This window comes from Drosophila eugracilis, unplaced genomic scaffold (assembly GCF_018153835.1).
Source record: "Drosophila eugracilis isolate 14026-0451.02 unplaced genomic scaffold, ASM1815383v1 contig_124, whole genome shotgun sequence".
Lineage (NCBI taxonomy): Eukaryota > Metazoa > Arthropoda > Insecta > Diptera > Drosophilidae > Drosophila > Drosophila eugracilis.
The window spans coordinates 616,775-638,417 of record NW_024572029.1 but is presented as its reverse complement, the minus strand read 5'-3'; the positions used below and the strand labels follow the sequence as shown (position 1 = coordinate 638,417).

Sequence of the window (21,643 nt, the reverse complement as noted above, 5' to 3'; positions counted from 1 at the left end):
TTTGCCTTTTTGTAATCAACCGGGCAATCTCATTAATAAATTGCACTGCATGCAACATGTTGCTGTTGTTGCTGCAACGGCAGCAACATTAATTGGCTGCTTAGAGAGCTGACAAGCCAGCGCGGCCCCAATGTACAGTGAAAGCTGGCTAATGACGAAACACAAGGGGATTATACCAAAGGAGATCAAAACAGAGATAGATTATATGGGGAATATTTGAGTCCTAGTTTTAAGCTTGAATAGTAGGCCTACTTTTTAAAGTATTTTTGTTAATTACCCAAAAATATAACGTTCTAAGTTTACATTTATCGGTTTTACATATATTAAGCTTAAACCTTTGTAGCTTGTAAAGACTGTAACACTTTGTTAGCGTTCCCGCCGCTGGGAAATAACAAATTTAAGGTTGGCGATAGGTGGCGCTGCTGCAGGCCATCAACGGGCAACATTAATTGTTTATGCACTCAAGGCACTGTTACATCTGTTGATGTTGTGCTGGTGCTGGCCGAGCTTCTTTGATTTCGGGACTGCTAATTGATTTTTATGCACCCGGCAATGCGGCAAACAGCAAGCAGCAAGCGACAGCAACAACAAGGCGGCACATATTTTAAACACAAATTACAAAGCAATAATCATAAATCTTTTTTGCGGCTCAACCAAGCATTTATCAAAAATGTATATATACTCGTCGGTATATGGATGTGTGTATGGGTGTATGGCAGATGGCGGACAAATGAGCATTGCGTGTGCCATATCAAAATGTTGCTGTTGCTGGTTGCAAGTTGCAAGTTGCAAGTTGCTGTTGTCATCGTAGTTGAAAATGTTGATAAAATGGAGCACGTGGCCAGTGCAAAACATGACAGCAATTATGGTTGGCCCCGGCTGATGTTGCTGCTGTTGCTGTTGCTGTTGGACTGTGCTGCTGCTGCTGCTGCTGATTGCTCTTGATTAAATGCTAGTCACTCTACTCGAGCTGCAAGAAACCCCCCGGAAATTGTTTATGCCACGAGCTGATGCTGTTGCGGTTGCTGCATTTTACGCACATTCTCAGCCGCATTTGCCACTTCCTGGCCGAACGATCTCGGCCAGGTGTTGCTGCTGCCGTCAACTTTTGACTAAAGTTGATTAGTTTTAGTTTTAGATGGAGAAATTGAGAACATTTCCGTCTGGCATGCTGCTGCAGGTTGCACTTGCAGATTGCAGTTGACCCATCAGCAATGCCTATGTGACAGCAGCAACATTTCAATGCTGCACAGCTGCAGCATGAGTAATACAGGCAGAAAAAAAGGGTTTAATAATTGAGATCTAAAATCATTTGAAAACTTAACTAAAGTTGACATAGTTTTGGGAATCCAACTCCTGAATGAAGTCTATTTTCGAATATTCTGGGTGGCGGGCGGTCTATTACGTAACAAGTGAGCATCTATAAAGCTAAGCTCGATTCTTCTCAGTGTAGTAGCAATTGCAATGGTATGTTTAGAGCCCTAGCTTATTAAACTTTAATGACTATTGGGGTGGTCTTGGCACGTTGTTGCCGTTGCTGCTGTCGCAATGCCAGGCGAATAATTGCAATGGCAACGTGCAACGATTTGCGGCAACGAGGTGAAGGCAACAACGGTGCTACGTTGCTGTTACAGCTACAGCCGCAAAAAGAAACAAAATGTTTATATGAAAATTGAAAATGATTATTGCGCAATGACAACAACAACAATAACAACAACAACAGAGCAGAAAGAACCCGACAAATAGTCAAATTCGACACGCAAAAAGCAGCAACACCAGCAACTGTTAGCCGTGTTGTTTCATCATGGCCCGAGTACCGCAGCAACAATTGGCTAATAATATAAATTTTGTGGCCAAAGTAACGACAGCAGCAGCGACAGCAATCGTCTCGTTTCAAGGCTGTTTTTGTTGTTGTTGCTGCTGTTGCTGTTACTGTTTCTTGCCTCACAACATTCAACACTCAACTCTGACTCTACGACTGGTGATCTCGTTTTGTTTTCTGGGCATTATATAGATGGCGATCTCATTTAATTGCCTTTCAATTGCCGCTGACCTGCGCCTGCCAGCAATATGTCACACCAGCGGCACTTGTTGCTGCCGTGGTACCGCTCTGATGCTGCAGCGGCAGCAGCGGCTGCTTATCGCTCCACAAATAACTGCAAATTGTGCAGCAGCAACTGTATTGTTTGTCTTCGCTTATCTTTGGCCAAAAAAAAAAAAAAACCGAAAAACGAAAAACGAAAAAACAGCAACCAGGCAATGGCCAGTAAATCAGTAAAACAACAACAACAATAGTAAATGCAACTGCAATGGCAAAATGCAACACTAGCAGCAGCAGAAACAACAACAACAGCTAGGCAACTGGCAACAAACTGCCAGGCAACACGCATGCGCCGCCAAAAGTCATGTTCGTGCCACAAAGGCGACACCTAAGCCATACATATTGTAGGTGGCAGCAACTGCAAGCAGCAAGCAGCAATAGCAACTGCAACACAAAGCAATCTGTGGTCACACTGCACGAAAATTAACGCGAAAATTATGCTAATGCGGTTGAAAGAGCACGCAATATTTGGCCAATACCAAAAAATAATGCATAGATCTATCCAATATTTTTAAAAGCCAAACGATCTTCTTCTTGTTTGGAAAAACTCTTAAACATGCAACTTTAAGTCGAAATGAAAATGGAAGATACTCCCAATACTCCCCATATATGAAAAAGCAAGGACCTTAAATATATTTTAAATAAGAAGTCAAAAATTAAGAACAATTTAGAGAATTTAGAGGAGAAATGTCTTACAAGAATCCCCAAAATTAGTTCCTTTTCTTAAAGATCAAAGGAATTCCTATACTCTTCTCTCCTTTAAAATATTTTTGATGGATTTTAGCTTATTGCTTTACAGCATATTTATGACTTTCATAAAATATTTGATATAACTCTTTTTTAACTGTGCAATCAGCGAAACGCTCTGCAACACACTCCTTAAGCCTAATCATTTTTCGGTAATAATTTTGCATATATTTCTTTCATTTTTCGCGGCTGTCTTTTGTTGTTGTTATTGTTGTTTTTATTCTTTACGCAACACGAGGCAGCAATCCCTTTTTTTTTGTTGTTGTCCGTCGTGGGTGTGTGTATGTTTTTTTTTCTTCATATTTTTTTGGGAGGTGTGGGCGTGGGTCAGCATTTAAAGTGGGAGCCGAGCAGAGAGCAGCTGGCCAAAAGCATTTGCCACTTTGAACTTGCCAAGGCAACACAATAGAAAGCTGTTGGCAGGAAACTGTAGCTGGGAAAACTAAGGGGGGGGTAAATTTGCTAAAGAAAGACAGGGACAGAGAGAGAGATCTGCTTTAAACGCTTTGGAAATTTATGAGATAAGGCCTAGAGCGAAATCCTTTCACCAGCGAGCAGACAACGATTAATAAATCAATAAAAAGCATTTATAATCATAGTTGTTGCTCGAGTTATTGCTGTTGCTGCTGCTGCTGTTGCTGCAACTTCCGCACAGTGACAAGCGGCAATTTCAGGCGGCAACACCTTGGCAACAATGTTGCCAGTCGGCCAGCGGAACAATTAAGATGCCATTGGAAAAGAGATGCCCATCTAAAGTCGAAAGGAAACCAAGGCAGCACGGCAGCAACATGTTGCGCAACTTATCAAAATAATCATCATTCACATCGACAACAGCAGCAGCAGCAGCAGCAGCAGCAGCACTACAACAACAACAACAGCAACATCACAACAGCAACATGAGCTGCGCAGGCAGCATTATGATAATCGCAAACGGTGTCGGCAATGTTCAAACAACGCGAACAACAGCAAAATTGCAACTGTTTTGCAGCTCAAACACCCCTACACTGAGAGAAAAACAAGGCTTACTTAGCAGTAGTTATATTTCTTTTTAAGAAAATGTAGATTTAAAGGCATTTTATGGTAACTTAACGTCGAAAAAAAACTTAGAAGGAAAGCATCCTTAAATATAAACTTTATGTCTCATTTCGTTATAATTCCCAAGTAACTTTTTTGGCTTTTTGAGATTCATTTCATTATTGAAATAAAAACATAAATTAATTAAATGACTGGAAAATATATTCCAATGCCAGCATAAAGAACTTTCCAAATGGAATTTCACTTTTCATTTTATTTTTCTAACTGCATAGTGACTGTCCACCCCTCGTTTCCCTCAGCCTCCCATCCTCCCCCCGTCATATCGCAATTAATAATCGAGTAGAGAGCAAAAACGAGGCGCGGCATAACTGAAACTCAACTGCAACTCAACTGAACTGCATCGTGCGCCCTTCTTTTTGATTTAAAATGTGCCGCCATCGCACGTAGGCGTACTCACACGCAGTTCACCTATCCCGCGAAAACAAGTGGCCAGACCGGGGACGGGACTTAACTTAACTTAACTTAACTTAACTTTACTTTGGCTTCATCAGTCAAGTGTGTTGTCTTGTGGCACCATGGACCACAAAAGGTTTTCAAAGTTGTTGCAGTTGCAGTTGCAGCTGCAAGAGGTAGAGCTAGAAGAACTGGGTAGAGCAATGGCAAGGATGCAACTAGGCAACTAGCAACATTCAACGGTAACTGGGCAACATCTAACATTTGTGGGCTGATGATGGCGTGTGCGTGGGCTTCTGGACCTGGACTTTTGCCTGGGTGGATCGAGTGGTGGATGATCCTCTGTGGAGCGGAGAGATCATCATTGATCATTGTCTGATCTTGTGACCAGTGACCAGACTTTGACTTTGATTACCATCTAAGAATTGGGTTTTCGGAATGAAAGCTGATGGCCTTCTAAAAATTAGGCTTTGCTAACTTATTTGAATTGTTAATCATTCTTTTGCTTAAAATCCAATAAATTCTAGCCTTTTCTCTTATCTTAGTGAATTTTTAAACGCTTCTCGACATTAACTAACAGCTCACACTCTATCCACCCAGCCAGCCAGCCACGCCCACTTTTAAAAACCACTTGGCAATTAAGTTTATAAATAAATAAATCAAATGCAAATTTCACTGGCATCTGGGAGGCAAAAGGAGAACACAAAAAACGAAGCGGTAAAAACAAAACATGAAAGGCAAAACTGCGGCCTTCTTGTGGGTGTGACATTGAGGGGTTGGGTTGGCCAAGGGGGTGATGAAGCTGAAGCTGAAGCTGAGGCGCCTCAGGTGAGCGACCAAGCATGTGGAGAGGGAGGTAGAAGTAGGGTAGGGAATGTGAAGCAAGGGACCAAGAATCGTTGGCGGCTCGTCAGGGAGCCTTAATTAGAAAATTGCTAATAACTCATGCACACGAACAAATTTCAATATTAATGAGTTTTAGGCCAGCGACGGCAGCAACATCGGGCATTTGCAGCAGCAACAGAAGCAGTAGCAGTAGCAACAGCAACAGCAATAGCAACATCAACCAACACAGCAGCAACATATGCTGACTGAGTTTAGGAACCATCCTACCTGCAGCGGCGGGGGTCTTTAATTGAAAAGAACCAACTAGGAGCAGCATCTTGACCAAAAGAACTGTGCACTGTGGGAGATCAGTTTGGTTAACAAAAAAAAAGGAAGCCCCTTTTGTTGTTGCCTCTGGCTGCCTGTCTTACGCTGCTCATTAACTTGGCTAAAAACTCTATAGGTAGCCGCTGGATCACTTGACTGATTTAGTTGTCAGTAATGGTTGGAGCTCTCCTCTTACCTATTTTGGCCGTCTTTTGCTAGTGTTGCTGCTGCTGCAGTTGCTGCTTGCCCCTCAGAGTTCCCTCTCATAATTAGCATGCAAGCGGCATAAATCGCAGCAGCAACAACAATTAACAGACCCAAATTGCATGCAACACAGCAGATTTTTCTTTATTCTTTTGCCAGCTTTTTTTTTAGCGGCTTTCTCTGGGTTTAGTTGGCTTTTTTTTTATACGTTTTTTATTTTTGTCTATATTTCTCCTACTTAGCATGCAGGCAGTCATTGACGTCTGCAACAGAACACGTAGGCAAAGCAGCGACCACAACAACAACAGCAGCAGCAGCAACAACTGTCAATTATATTAGTTGTTGTTACTACACACAGCGCTAATTCAAAAATCATGCGTGGGCAGTAGCAACACGCCAGCAGCAGCAGCAGCAACAGCAGCGGCGGCAGCGGCAGCAACATTGCCGCACAGCAGCAACATGGCCACTGGCAACTTCTCTTAATTAAGTGTCGACCTGCCGTTGCATGCAAATGAAAAACAAAAACAAGAAGAGTTTCCCTCTATTGCTGCTGTGTAGAGTGATGTTGCTGCTGCTGCTGCTGCCGCTGCCGTTGTGGCGACCTTTAGCCATTGCGTGTTGCCTGCCACTTTGGCCATAATTTCCAGGCCAACATTTTGGCTTTTCTTTTGTATATGTTTGCGATCTTTAACTGAGTGGGAAATACTGCGAAAAGGTTAAGGAAATACAGTGACTAACTGTTTTCAAATGCCATGAAAATATAAAGTGGGAAAATATAAATATTTTTATAGAAAAACTAATAAAAAATTTCATTAAAGTTACGAAAGAAAGTCGATTTAAAAAACAAACTAATCAAGTGCCAACGGATCAACTTTATGTTTTCAATTCCTTTATTTTGTTTTTCTCAGTGTCAAGTGTTTATGTTGCCCCACTGAAAGTTCGCACGAATTTTCCAGCAGCAGGAAAATCAGAGTGAAAGAGAGACAGGGAGACAGGGAAATAACAAAATGCATGCGTAATTTACGCTTTACGATCGCAATGGCCTAAGATACAGATTCTAACTCCTCTATAATATCGTTATCGAGCTGCGAAATCGCTTCGAGGGGCTCCATTTCCCGAGGATTGAGGGGGGAGGGGTGTGTATTTTCCAGGGGCACTGGGACCCGAGATCCGTTGCATGCTGTGTGCCCGGTGCGTAGTGCAATAAATCAAAGTTTTATTTGTTGAAATAAATTCAGAGTTTATTGCTTCGTTATTATTTCGTTTTTTTTTTTTTTCTTCCAACTGAGATTTCCAACACCAGTTGAGAAGAAAAAAAAAGAAAATAATAAAAAAAAAAAACAACAGCAGCAGCAGCAGCAGCAGCAACAGCGACAGTTAGCCATCAAAACAGCGTTGTTTGGGCCGGAAATGTTTGCTGTTACCATTGGGGCTTTGGTGTTCGTTTGCAGTTTTCTATTGGGGAAAGGTGGGGGCTTGCCTAATTTCAGATCGTTTCGTTGATTGCCCGAATGCTGGTCGATTAATTATTTAGCCATAAAATTAATGAAAACTGATCTGGTTGCGATCTGGTAGAAAGACATTTAAATCCAACAGAAATTAACTGCCAATTAAAGTAAAAGGCCGAAAGTGTCTAAGAATATGGAAAAGAAGTTGCAAAACTACTCTGGGTAGTTTTTTTTTTTTTAGGCATAATCAAGGGATTGGTTATTGATTTTTAAGATTGAAACTTTTTTATAGGTTTTTTAACATAGAGAATAATTTTCACAAAATATTCCTTAAATATTTACAAATCAAAAGAGTAAAATCTACAACAAATTTATTGATTTTTATCCCAAAAATATTCGTTGCCTTCAAACTTAGCATTGTAATAAGAGAAAAAAAAACCTAAAACCTACTTGGATGAAACTGCCAAGTCAGCATTTTTGTTATGGAAATAACGCAGTGACACGCCTAGTCACGCCCTCAATTTGCCTTGTACCCCCGCTGATAACCCCTTTAATATATACACTTTTTTTTTCTTGGGTGGCAGTGACATTTGTGAACTCTGGGCAAGATTTCGCAATTTGTTTGGCATTTGTGCAAGCGCTTTGGCATTAATTGCATCTAAAGATACCGATACAAAGATACACCTATCTGAATGCATGTATCTTGCAGTTTGTGCGATTGATTACGCAATTTCAATTAGCAGTAGCTGTAGCTGTAGCAGCACCAACAGCAGCCGCAGAACACCAAATTAAGAAATTATTATTCTCAGACTAGACGCGGCAAGTCATTCTTAGTACTTGTGTATTAGCCAGCCAACGCAACTAATTATCTATACAAATATATATCCTACACTTTATTCTTGCAGTTGAGTAAGAAATATTAATATATATATATATATTTTCTTCCTATATTCTTGCAGCAGCGTAAGCTGTCACCGACATGGGCAGTGAGCACTACTGCTTGAGGTGGAACAATTACCAATCCAACCTGTTAGGGGTGTTTAGTCAATTACTACAAGACGGGAGCCTGGTGGACGTCACACTAGTTTGTTCAGAGGGCACATCCATCAGAGCCCATAAGGTGAGTTCTATACATTACAAATATCATTGTATTATCACATTGTGTTGTGTCACTAAAACTGATTTTGGCCTTAACCATTTGTACCATTTCTCGCCTTATTCAAAAAAAAAGGTAGAATTTTGCTCATCACTTGGCCAATAATGGTCCAAATATGGAATGTAATACCTCGTTGAGCTTGTTTTCTTATTCTTTTCAAAACTGCATTCACAGTTTGAAATGCTAAAGTTAGGCCATTTTTCGAAAATTTTGATGTTTGTACCCCTTATTGAAAATGAGAATTTTGGATTTCCCCAAAAGTTACAGTATTATCCCATAACTAAGCCAAAAATGGTCCGAATGTGGAATGTAATACCTCGTTGAGTTTGTTTTTTAATTCCTAACAGTTCTGCTGCTGATGATGTGTTTTACCCCTTAACAAAAATCCGAAATTTGATTTACCACGACTTTCCCCTAGAAATGACATTCATAGCGAAGCTAAAAATGGTCCGAATGTGAAATGCCATACCTTGTTGAGCTTGTAAATGAATTCCCTTCATAACTGCACTTTATTTTTTTATTAGATATGCATTCAAATCTAGAAATGTTAATTTTTTACCAATTTTCACAAAAATAGAAATGAACTCAAAGTGACAGAACTTGTGTATATCAAGAATAGTAGATTTACCTACATCTAATAACAAGGGCTACAAGGCAACTTTGTTGCTCAGGCAAAAATTGTATCTCACTTCGTAAAAGGCATTTGAAAAACCGGAATTGAAAGTTATGGCAAAGGGCTTAAAGATATATCTGGTTTTAATGTTTTCAAGGGGCTTAAAATTCCAGACAAGAACCTGAAAAGTCAGAACTAACTGAAAAATGTTGCCTCAACTAAATGTGGATTAGAAATATCACCAAACTACTGAATAGATTCAAATGAAAACTTCTTAAAATGGCCTTAATTTAGCAAATGTGCTTACAATCTCAAGATTTCCCTTGAATATATATAAGAATTAGTAGAAAAGATGACTTTCATTTGAGTACCAATGACGTATGCAACATTTCCCGACGTTCACTTAAAGAAAATTCCATATTCATCTGGGAAAATCGAGAACGGGCAAAATGTAACTGTAAAATGCGGAAGTTGGCGATCAAGGTCGTAGCTGCAGTCGCTGCGTATTTGCGTTCGTTTTTGAAGCCTATCCAGCCCCTGCCCCGTGCACCTTCTTATGTTTTGTATTATTGTTGCGCCTCCGCCCCTCTTGATTTTCCTTGAAAAAAAAAGAAAGATAGCGAAAAAAAAAACGGCAGGCGCATAAATTAACGCAGCGGCAACGGCAGCAACAACAACAGCAACAAGATCAAATGCAATTTACACATTTGTCAGTAAATTGTCAACTTAACGCGAGCCAAAGCAGCGAAGCCGGCAGCGAATGTTGCTACTGCAACAGCAACAGCAATTTGAATTGCTGCTGCTGCTGCTGCTGCTGCTGCCGCTTGGCAACATGTTGACAAGGTCAGCGTCTAATGGAAATTGACGGCAGTGCAACCGCAGTCATCTATCTCTTCCTCCTCTCGCCAAGTGTGAGTGCATAAATCATGCGTTGCCCAGACGACAACAACAACAACAACAACAGCAGCAACAACGCTAGCAGCAACACTTGCAGCAACAACAACTTTGTGCTCACGTCTGTCAATTGAAATTCCTGTTAAATTAAGCGGAAAATATTTAACTGCGTTAACTGTGGCCAATGTTGGCCATAGACATAGCCAGTGTTGTTTCCACAAAACTAGACTTGCGGCCAAAGAAGACGTTGAAGTTGCCCCACGGTCTTTTGATGAAGTTATTTTTTTCCTTTGAATCTGGCTAGGAAAACTGGTAAATTGTTCAATTATAAATGTGCATCTCAGACACTCGGAAAACATTTTCATTAGCTGGAGAAGGAGATGGGGGGAAAGGCTCGATGATCAGAATGAAAATGAGAATGGGCATGAAAATTATCCAAAGTGTGCTGCTGCGGCTGCTGGCTGCCCTGTCAGTGGAAACTGGAAATACCAAGGAGGGAAAAAAGAAAATATCTATCTCAACGAAATACTAATTGACACTTCAGTTAATAATGTTCAATTTAGAAATTGTTGCAAAAATGCCAGCCACTAATAGGATAAAACTGGACATTTGTATATTAGTTGGTGTGATTAAATGACCATGTTATGGCTTAATAAAATGACAAACATTGTGATTAACTAGATTTTTATTTAGTTTATACATTGGAAAAGCAATTTTAAGCATAAAGAGATCCTTGAATGAGAAATCTCTAAGCCAAGCTAGCTAATCAATCTTAATTAGTTCTTGTGCCTTTCGAAGCATAAACAAAATCTAAATCTATTATCTAGCAAAGCTATTCAAATGTCTAAAAAAAAAAAAAGAAAAATAGCCAAAAAAAGATGCAGAAAGAGTACTCGATTAACTCATTTCCAGTTCAATGCAAAGGACATTCGGTTGGTTCCTTTTTCGCCTTCCACTGTTTACTGGCAAATCAACTTCATTAGCCATGGATGGCAGAAGAATGAAGAAAAGGCAAACAAACAAACAAACTGATGAGTTCATTTCCTTTTTAGACACATTCAAAAAAAAAAAAGAAAACTAAAAACGAGGATGAGGAAAAGTCAGGAAAAACAGAAAGAATTTCATTTCAAGTAGAGGGTGGAGAGAAAAGAGGAAAGGATGTGTATACACAGGACACATGTCCTGATGCCTGGGCAAACTAATTAGCAAATGCACATAGACTGGAGAAACAACTGTCGTCGACGTTTTAGTGGAGGACGACAACCCAGGCAGATCGACTAAGGAGACTTTCCAAGAATCCCAAGGATGCAAAGAGACCTCAACTGCCAATTACTTTTCCATATATCCCTATATATATATATCTATACCTACATCGCATCCTATATCGTAGTAGTTTGAAATGCCAAAACGAATCCGCAGGCGCCTTGGAAATCGCTCCCCGAAACAAGGACACCAAAAGGATAAACGGGTTGCGAACAAAAAATTGTTAAATTGATTAAAAAGCAAAGTGTCGATGAACGAGGCAATGATGACAGCAGGCACTCAGCCACTCAGTTGGCGTGGAGTCAGGATCAGTGGCCAGGACATCCAGCCAGTCCAGGCCAGGCCAAAGTCAATTCAATGAAAAAGATGCCGGCAGGGGCATGCAACACGAAAAAAAAAACAACCACTGACGTCGGTCGGAAGAAGGATACAGAAGGGGAGGGGGGATGGTACAACCAAGTGATGGTCCTGCATCCTGGCCATGCGTCCTGAAATGGAGCCAAGCCAAATATGCTCTCATGTGCGTGGAGTGCAGTTCTGCGAGGGTGGTTTACAAAGTTGAGAAAGATTAGAAGGGTTTACGGGGTCCCTATTTCGTGGTTTACAGATAAATTTCTTTAAAAAAGTATTTTTATCATATATAAAAGTAAAATATTTATTTTATATTTTACCATATTTAAACTGTTAATCAAATGCTTGATGCTTGATGGGTACTTCCTAGTTATTAGTTTGAAAAGTTCCCCCACGAAAAACTCCTCAATCTCTCCTCTCTCTTCCCGTCGATTTCTGTTCATCGTGTGTGGAAGTGATTTTTTTACCCACCATTTGCAGTTGTAGTTTGCCTTTTGCCTTGGCTCCTGTGTTTTTGCCACAGGCTTTTGTCCTGTGTCGAGGGTGAGTGTATGTGAGTTGAAGCGAGACAGGAAGGGCAAGCGGAAGAGGGACGGATAGATAGGGGCGTCGGCACTTTAACTCAATTTGAGGCATTTAACGTATGCTCGGTTGATATTTGATGCGATTTGAGAATCGTTCGCAGCTGCCTCACATTCCCCGAGAACTTTTTGCCCGTTTAGTGAGATTTCCCCCGTTTTTTTTTTTTTTTTGTGATTTCTAGTCGACAACGAAGCAGCCGAAAGGCAAACAAAGTGTAACAAATGTCGTTGCGGACAGTTCAAAAAGGGGTGGGCGCGGGGGCAGTATGGTCCGTCATCGCCCAAAAACGTTGGCAAATGACTTTCAATGACTTTTACCTAGGAGGCAAATTTCTGTTCAAATATTTGCGGCACCCAAAAAAAGTAAAGCAATATTTTTGGATTCGTTTTTTGTTTGGTCCTTTTGGGGGGGGAAAGGTTTTTCCAAGTAGTGCATATGCGTCTGAGTGTGTGTGTGTGTGTTGTCTTAAGCTGATTTGTTGGTCAGCTAAGAGTCTGATTGAGTTGAGCACACCTACCACCTTATTGCCTCCTCCTTCTGATCTCCCTTTCACCTTTGTCGTTGGTAAATTTGCATGGACATGGCTTCGATTGGTTATAACAGGGTGTTAAACAACATGCCAGACATGCCACAAATATGCAAAGGCAAAACACTTAACAACAGCAACAACAAATTTTTGACAAGACAACGGCAATGGCAACAACAACAACAACAACGACAGGCTACAACAATTGCCACAGCAATGCAGTGCAACTGCAAATGGTAACAACAGCAACATGACGTGACCGCCTCTATTGACAGCTGCAACAACTTGCAACATATGTTGCAGACCGGCAAAGGCAACAAACATATTGCAGCGCCCAATTTGTTTTTGTTGGCCAAGCCTGGTAAAACATTAAAATCAAATGTCAATAAATTTGATATTTAGTCATAATTTTTAAATATTTCCGTGTAACAAGAATTTATTTTTGCGGCTAAAAAATTCATAAACAAATCAAAGCAAATCTACAGCCTTTTAAATTTCATTTAAAAAACCATTAAAGTGGCAATAAAAAAAGATTGAATTTAATTTATGTGGAATATGGAAGACGATTAAACACAATTGAAATGCAGATTTTATTCTGATTTTGTGCTTTAAATATTTGATAATATTTATAACCGATTAATAAACAGTAATATGAACTCAAAAGAACTCGAAATTCTTGGAATTTTTATACTCAACAAAAGTAGATTAAGAAAATGCCCAAAGAATGTAAATGCAAATTTGTTTCTTATAGCTGCCACGCCTTGAGCGCCTAAGCCGGCTAAAGGCACAAAAAACACAATGGTAAACAGCCCCCCAGAAACAAATTTGTGATAAATTGTTTTGCATAATTTTGTAACAAGAGATTATTAATAAAACAGAACAGCATACATATAATACATAGCAGCTGCCGTTGCCCCACACACAAAATGCCAACTAATTGCGATTTTATGTTAACAACGCGAATCGAACAAATCGCGGAAAACCTAAGAAACCAAAAAAAAAAACCGAAAGCCCAAAATCCAAAAAGCTGAGCCAACATTTATCTTTCATCGCTCATAATGTGGAGCAGCAAGGCGTGGGTTGATTTTTTCTTATTTCTGTGGGTGGGTGGGGCAAGTGCAATTATCATTTCAATTTTCCAGATCCCCTTAAACCCGCTTCCCTAACTGTATGTATGTTGCACATTGCCAGCAGAAAAGCAGAAAAAAATTGTCTTGCGGTTTTCTCTTGGCCAACGCCGCGTATGCGTAATGTATCGAACCACCGCCTGGCCATTGCGCATACGCCGCGTGGTCACGTACGCGACTCAAATGCGCTAATCCATCGAGACAGGCCAAACTACAATATAATTTGATAATTAACCACATAAAATATGTAATAACTGCGAATGTGAATGCGGACAACGTAGCGATCAGGTGGTGAATGGGCCAAAAATGTACATAAATAAAAAAAAAACATATCTCCTCACGAATGGCAAAATGTCAGATATAATGGCGATGGATGCAATTGGAGCTCTTTGATTAAGAAGTTAACTAGGTGTATGGGTAGGTTTAGGTTACTTCTATATAAGGCTGGGAACATGTTGAGAATTTCATAGAAGAAGTAAGAAAGATAGTTATAAAATTGATTTGCTGATATCAAAATATTAAAACTAATTTCCCTATTACACCTACAAGTCTAAGCACCTTAAAAATGTAAAAAAAAAAAAAATAACATAGGATCAGCACACACATTCCTACTGATGAAGCAATTGCCTTAGAACACGATTCGCATTACGTATGCCATAATTATCAATTAGCAATCAATTGATTATATTACAAACACACAAGACGTTACTAAGACAATGGACAACCAGCAACAACAACAACAGCAGAAAATTGCATAGAAGCAGCAGCAGCAACCATAACTCGTATTTTTGTTGTTGTTCGCTGCCCGACGGCAATATTTATTATTTCTCCCTCTCTTTTTTATTTTGGCCTGGGAAAAATCCTACAGCAACAGGCAAAACTGTTAATTTAAATTGGAAAATTATACAAAAATATTCAAAACGCTTGTTGCTGTTGTTTTTTGCTGTGGCAGCAGCAGCAGCAGCAGCAGCGAGATTTTACATTCGAATCTGCCTGTTAATCTGAGCCGCTCTCAAACGTCACGTTTTCACGCGGCCAAACTATGCAACAACACGGCAGCAACATCAACAAGTTGCTCTTAGGCAGCTGCTAATGTTGCTGCTGTTGCTGTTGCTGTTGCTTTTGCTGTTGCTGCCTCAGTCAACGTCAGTGCAATCAACAAAAGCAATTCACGCATTCAATTAAATGCCTTCAAATGTGACTTGCCGACATTTCTTTATGTTGCTCGCATTATTGTTGTTGTTGCTGTTTCTGTTACTGCTGCTGCCGCCGAGGCATGCATTAAAATCGTATAAAATTGTCATGTTAATAACCAATAATTGTTAATTTACAACTCACACACGGACATGGATAAATACAAGCTGCGATCTTAACCAAAAAAAAAAACAAGTAAAATCCTAATCAAATCGAAGTCGTAATACGCTTGGTAATTAATGAATTAATATTTAATGGCAAATAAAAAATTGATAACTTTGTAGAGCAATAAACATTATAACAATGTATATGGCCATATAAATTGTTGATTTGATTAAGTTCTTCAAGCTTTTAATATATCGATTTGTATTTATCGATGGTATAGGGTATACAAAAAGTGTGACCAGCTGCATGTGTGCATATGGCAGGCATTTACTGTTGTATGTGTACGACGTTTGGTTTCGTTTTTTGAGTTATTTGGTTTTTGCCTCGTTTTGGCATTTTCAGCATGTCCATTAACATTTTTGCCACATTTTCGGCTTCATTTATTTCCTTTTTTTCGTTTTTTTTTTTATTTTTGAAGTATGCGATTGTTGGCCAAAACTATTTGAAAAATGTTGACAGGACAGAGCATGAAAAAAAGCAGAGAGAAAGAGATATGTTGCAAGTACTTTTATCTTTGTAACGTTTTTAAATATTTGTGTAAATTTAAATTTTAATTACATATATATATTGGCCAGAGAGTTGACGCAATTTCACTACACTTGTTAGCCTAACATGCAACAAATCGTTAAATACTTCGAACACAACAAAAATAGCAACAACAAAAATCACTAGCAAAATAGCAAATGCAGAGACAGCGAGCAAATTCAAATAAAACGTGAAAAAAAAGAGTGAAATAAAATTTTTTTATAATTAAAATTAACAACTTTTCTTGTCACGACTGGCGGCGACTGCGACGACGACGACTACGACTCTCGAAGCCAACTTGTTGTTGTTGTTGCTGCTGCTGCTGCTGGCTGCTATAATTATGCGCATTTTCAACAGATTTATATCTGGCTATCCCTCTCTCTATCCCTCCCCCATAAACCCCCCTATATCCCCCTTCCCTCACTCAAGTCAAGCTGGAAACGCATACGGCAAAAAAAAAAAAAAGAAAAAAGATAGCGTATCTCATTAGAATTGCCAGCTGTGTATGGGCTTTATAGATAGATATAGAAACCCAACTCTGTATAGTATATAATTAGTAATTGTTGCACAAGCCGCCTGCCAAAGGCACCTACCCTCGCACCGCACCGCCCCCTCCGCCCCTTTAGACCATTATTCTAGCATTTATACAGAAAGAGAGAGGAAGATATCAGCTAGAGCGAGAGGGATGACAGAAACGCAGGCCAGGCTAAATTAAAACCCAGTTTGAAGGTCAACAGCGACACGAGCTGCGTGGCCCGGCAACAACATTAGCAATAGCTACAGCAGCAGCAGCAGTAACAGCAACAGCAATATCAGGCAGTAAAACTATGCACAAATGTCTCGACTCAAAGTCTGACGTCAGCAACAGGAACTGAATCTGAAACTGAAACTGAAAAATAATCGCGTTGCGCATGCGTTGGCGCTGATATTCGCATTCTCTATCCCTCAGCTTAATTTTTTCTGTTTTATTTCTTTAATTTTTTACTTTTGTTTTTGGGTGTTGGTGTTGCATAAAACAAGATTAATCACCGCCAAAACAAAAAGTGCGACCAAATGTGTCCCATTAATCAACGAATTTGTAGGAAACTTAAGCTAACCCCCGAAAATCATGCAGATGAGGGTACAAAATCCAAAAGAAGAGGTTTAGAAATGATGATTTTATATTCACATTTGCACTATCTTTAGCTAATGTCAGAAATGTTAATTTACAAGAAATTTAAGCAACCTACACCCACTCTTCATTTCTCTAACCAAAATCCTCTCTCTTTTTTTATGCCACAAGAAACTTGCTGATCGAATCGTATTTTATGTTCCGTGCTGCTGCCGCTCTTGTTGTTGCAATTGCAGTTGTAAATTCGTTAAGTTGCTGCCGCCTTGCCCCCCCCCCCATAACGGTGTCAATTAAATTATGTTGCCAGCAACATTTTACAATTTGCAACAAATTGTTATAAAAGCTGCATCGGCACAAATCAATATAACTTTTATGTGTGTGCTGCATTTCGATTCCTTTTGATTTGATTGCAAAGGCAGAGGAGATTTAGTTTCGAGTTTGAGGCCCACGACACACAATGCGTGCCCAGTTCCTGTTGTTGCTCTAAGTTCCCCTTGCATATCTGCTTTTGTTGCTTAGCGTGGGATAATCCTGGCGGCCAGCGAATGACCTTCGAAATCATCGCTTTCCTCCGTCACCTCCTAAGCAGACCAAAGCAAAGTCTAAAGAACAAGAAATCTGCGTGTTCCTACGGGCTTCTCTTTTTCGGCAGGTCAAGTGCGATTTGGGTTTTATAGCCAGTACTCTTTAAAGGAGTATTAACATTATCATTGTGTAAGGAAATACCATAAATTAGAACCAATAATATTCAAATATAGTTAAAAGTTCTATATAGTAACTTTATTATACACAAAAAATTTTTCAAAAATAGTCAAATCTTCGCCATTGGTTTTTATTCACATAAAAAAGATACCCAAGATATTCCAAAACTTCGAAATTCCAAATAGTGTATTTCCCAAGTTGGCTATCCTATATCCTATCCCTCTTCTTCGCTTCTTTGTTTCCCTGCTTTGTCCTTCCCTTCTTGTGGTCGTCTTGAAAGCTTCCGGCCCCAGAAAGACAACTCAGGTGACCACAAAGGCTGACCAGCGTCGAAGTTTTTTCGTCTCACGCAATTGTTAGGCAAATGACAAAAGGACTCCCACCTGAGATGAGATGTGCTTGGATTCTGACCGGGGGTCAGAAGGAGGATACACGGGAACCTAAGAAAGAAGGGAACCAACCTGCCTGCCCAGACAGACGGACCTTCCGGGACGGCGTCAACCTTTTGTGCGTGCGCCTCTTTGCGCTCCACACTTCACCATCACAAAAAAAAAAAGAAAACCATATATATATAAAGAGTGATATCGAAGAATTCTATATACTGACCATTGGGCGGATATTATTTAGACGCTATTGTGTGGCGCCGTCCGTCGGTTTGTGGCTACTACCTGTGTGTCTACCTGCAATTAGCTTGCTGCCACAGCTGCTCAACCTGATTTGTTCGAATTCAATCTGATCGATGTGTGTCCACAAAATGTGGTCGAAAACTGCACTGTAAACTTCAATTTGTCAGATACTTATTTCTAAGAATAATTACGACAAATCCAATGGCCAATTTGCTTGATAAATGCAGAACATAAAACCCAACGAAACTGAATAATAAAAATGAAAAGCTTCCTCTGTTATCATGGATAAAACAAATCTGGTGTTAAATTGCGCAATAAATAGAAACCATTTCAGTTATTGACGGGCATTTTACTGCTATTATCTTGACCTTATCTGTATTTAAAACGATGGTGTGTGGTGTGTGTGTGTGTGTGTGAGCAGCCATAAATTAATTACAAACTGTGTTAACAATGCAATCCAAACTGTAAGAAGAGAGAAAAAGCCGCATAAATCTTTCAGAATGCGCATAAATTTGCATTGGCGACCTTGGAACTGAGTTGCTACGTAATGTGTGTCCCCTTACCATCCCGTTGCCAACGATTCCACTGCTTCACAGCACGACACACACTCACACACACAAACGAACTTGTTTATCATCAGATAACGGCACCAATTGATAAAAGCACACACACTCACTCATATACCAAAACTCTCAGTGCGTAAGGCGATTTTATAGAATGTGGTAGATGTAGAAAAGGGAACGAAGTGATTGATATCCTAGGTTATTAAATTTGAATATTATTTGAATAATTTTTACTTGTAATTTCACATTGGAACAATTCTTATGACATAAAACTATAATATTTGGCGCCCAACTAGATTTTTGCTTAAAAAAAATACTATTTTTAGTTACTAATTTAACATTTTTTGGACTGCTTTGGTTTATATTGCTTAATTTCTGCAATCTTTCGAAAGTAGAAAACAACTACTATTCATAAGAGTCAACTGTACTTAAGATTGATCATACCCATCGCACTTTTTCGGAACGCAGTATAAATATTTCCCACCCAAGTTCAAGTTCAATGTCATTCGGATTTATGTTCGAGTGTGTATGGTGTGTGTGTGCTCGTATGTATGTATGTATGTCGCGGTATGATAAACGCCAAAACCCGTTCAATCAAAGCCCACAGACACAGAAACACACACAGAGGCATAACAGCACGCACCGACGCACACTTACGCAGCGTTTTCTTCGAATGTGTGTGCGTTTTGTGCGTTCGTTCAGCGCGTTCGCTTCGTTTTATTTCGTCTCGTTTCGCGTGACTTTGTTTTTGTTGCTGTGCTCTTGTATGGCAACAAGTGGGTTTTGAGTTGCCAACAGCCTGTGCCCCGTTCGCCCACCCCCCTCCCCTTTCTGTCTTATCAACTGGTTTTTTGTGACGTCATCGTCGTGTGCGTGGCCTCTACGCACGTTTTACGCACATTTTACCACTTCCACTTCTGGGGGCGCGTCTCATTGAACTTGAAAAGCGGAGAGCAAGGCAAAAGCAACAGTATAAAAATAAAAGCACAAAGAAAACAGCTGATTTATGTGCGTGAAGCGAGGCAAACAAATATGAGGGTGGCTATTAGGGGTGTGTACTGTGATGTTGGTTTGAATTGTTTTTAGGTATAGATGGAGGGACGTTATGAATTATAAAGAAGATGATATCAAAAGACCACTATCTGTCACTGTCTCAACTTCGATTAGTGTTCTCCACAAAAGTTCCTAGTCTACGTGGGCTTACTGTATTTAAAATATTTCGTATTTGCGTATTCCACTTTGCTGCGTTTTTGGTTTCAAATTCGGTTTTGGGTTTGCCTCCATGTTCCTTATACTTTTTTTTGTTTAATGTTCGCAAAATTGGCTTGGACTTTAAATCCAAGGTCAACGTCAACGCATTAGCGACGTCTCGTTCCCTCTCTGTATCTTCGTCTATGCAATCACTCATTCGTACAGAAAACCAAAAATAAAGATGGAAAAAATGTGAAGCAGACGAAGCAATATATTAAATTTATTTAATATCAAGACAGATTTATGGTTGAGAGTGTGAATGAGATAGGCATAGCCGGAAATGAACGCACCCAACTGCAGCCGCAATTAGAAAGAGACAGCTGCAGCGGCTCACTTTGATGAGATAATTTTTCAAAAATTTCTGTGCGTTTTTTCTTGTTGTATTTTCATATATATACTTTGTGTGTGGGTGCCTGGCTAGTTCGCATTATTTATTTATTTATACTCGAGTGTTCCCTTGCGTTTTTGCAGTTCGCAATCCGCAAATGCTTATCGCCCATTTCTGTCCCGCTCTAGCGCCAGCAATCACTGATTTACCCTCTCTCTTTTGCTCCTCCCTCGTGCAATCGAAAATGGCAATAGCAACAACTATTGCGAAGCTTTGAAAGCTGCGTTGCGTGCGCCTCTCTCTTTCCCGCTCTCCCACACCCTCTGCTTCCTCTTCTGGTCGACGATTCTACTTAATGCTTTGCATATGTATATGTGTGTGTGTGTGTGTGTGTTGGTTTCTGGGTTCATGTGGACACAAGTGCGGTCATTGAAATAGGATTGAATTCTTTAAGACTATTTTAGCTCCAATAAATACTGAACTTTTATAAAAAAACTAATTTAACTAAGAAATAATATATCTATCAACGTGTTTTCGTTTGACTAGAATTGAACTTAAAATCTATTTAAAACTGATTTCAATTTGTCTTTCTACATTTAAAATCTGACAAAATTGGCATCATTAAAAGTAATAATGTAAATGGGTCGCATTGGCATCATTGACAGGGTTGTATTTTTAAAGAAAATCGAAGTAGATATGGAAATCCTTAACTATTTAATGTCTAATACAGAATTTTTAATATGTTATAGGGTTTAACGTTAAATTTTTAAATAATCTTTTCGAAAATCTTCAATTGTTTTTTAAATTTCCACCCCTGCTGTATCTATGTTCGCTTTGCTGTGCTGGTTGTGTGTGCAAGTTGTGTGCGGTTCCGCTGCGAATGCGAATATCAAGGTCAACGTGTGATGTGTTTCTGCCGCCGTCGTCGTCTACGCTCCGCTTCGGCTCCACAGCCCTGCTGCCCTGCCCCCCTTTGGCCAGCACCCCGCCATCATCTGTGCACAGATCCCCCTCCTCACAAAACCCTCTACCCCCCCGTAAAATGAGCTCTAAGAAAATAATTAAATGGCAGGCATGCGAAAGAAAGACAGCAGCAGCAGCGGCGGCAACGGCAGTGACGGTATAAAAAAAACGCAATTTTTGAAGCGCAGTTGTTAAATTAGAAATGCCATATTTTGAAATAAAATTGTGTGTATGTTAGTTTTTTTTGTTTTTTTTTTTTTGTTCTCTTTGTCCATTCTTTGCCCCCTTCTAGTGCTACTTGTCTACCGGGTCTACCTCTTGGCCATTAATCAGTTTCTGAAATGCTTTGAGCAGCTTCAGAAATGGCAAGCAGATGATGCGGCATAATTGTTATTAATATTATGATAAATATACAATGCACATGAGAACGAGCGGAGAGAAAAAATACAAAAGGAAAACTTAAAGCTAACTCACTCTGAAATTATACAAAAAGTTTTGTTTTATTCATAACAAATAATTTGAATACAAAACTCCTTTATCTTAGCCAGATTTGATTTATCTAT

At 39.6% G+C, this 21,643-nt stretch overlaps 1 protein-coding gene across 4 annotated transcripts in view; it reads left to right on the top strand.

The window, feature by feature from the left end:
- The window catches only part of LOC108102888 (sex determination protein fruitless-like), a 123,644-nt gene that overhangs the window by 78,805 nt on the left and 23,196 nt on the right, over positions 1 to 21,643 (top strand). For all 4 annotated transcript variants that reach the window (XM_017208091.2, XM_017208087.2, XM_017208090.2 and 1 more), the window contains exon 3: positions 8,100 to 8,260. In XM_017208091.2, the coding sequence (XP_017063580.1) occupies positions 8,120 to 8,260 (141 nt within the window). In that variant the 5' untranslated portion in view covers positions 8,100 to 8,119. The remainder of the gene's footprint in view (positions 1 to 8,099; positions 8,261 to 21,643) is intronic.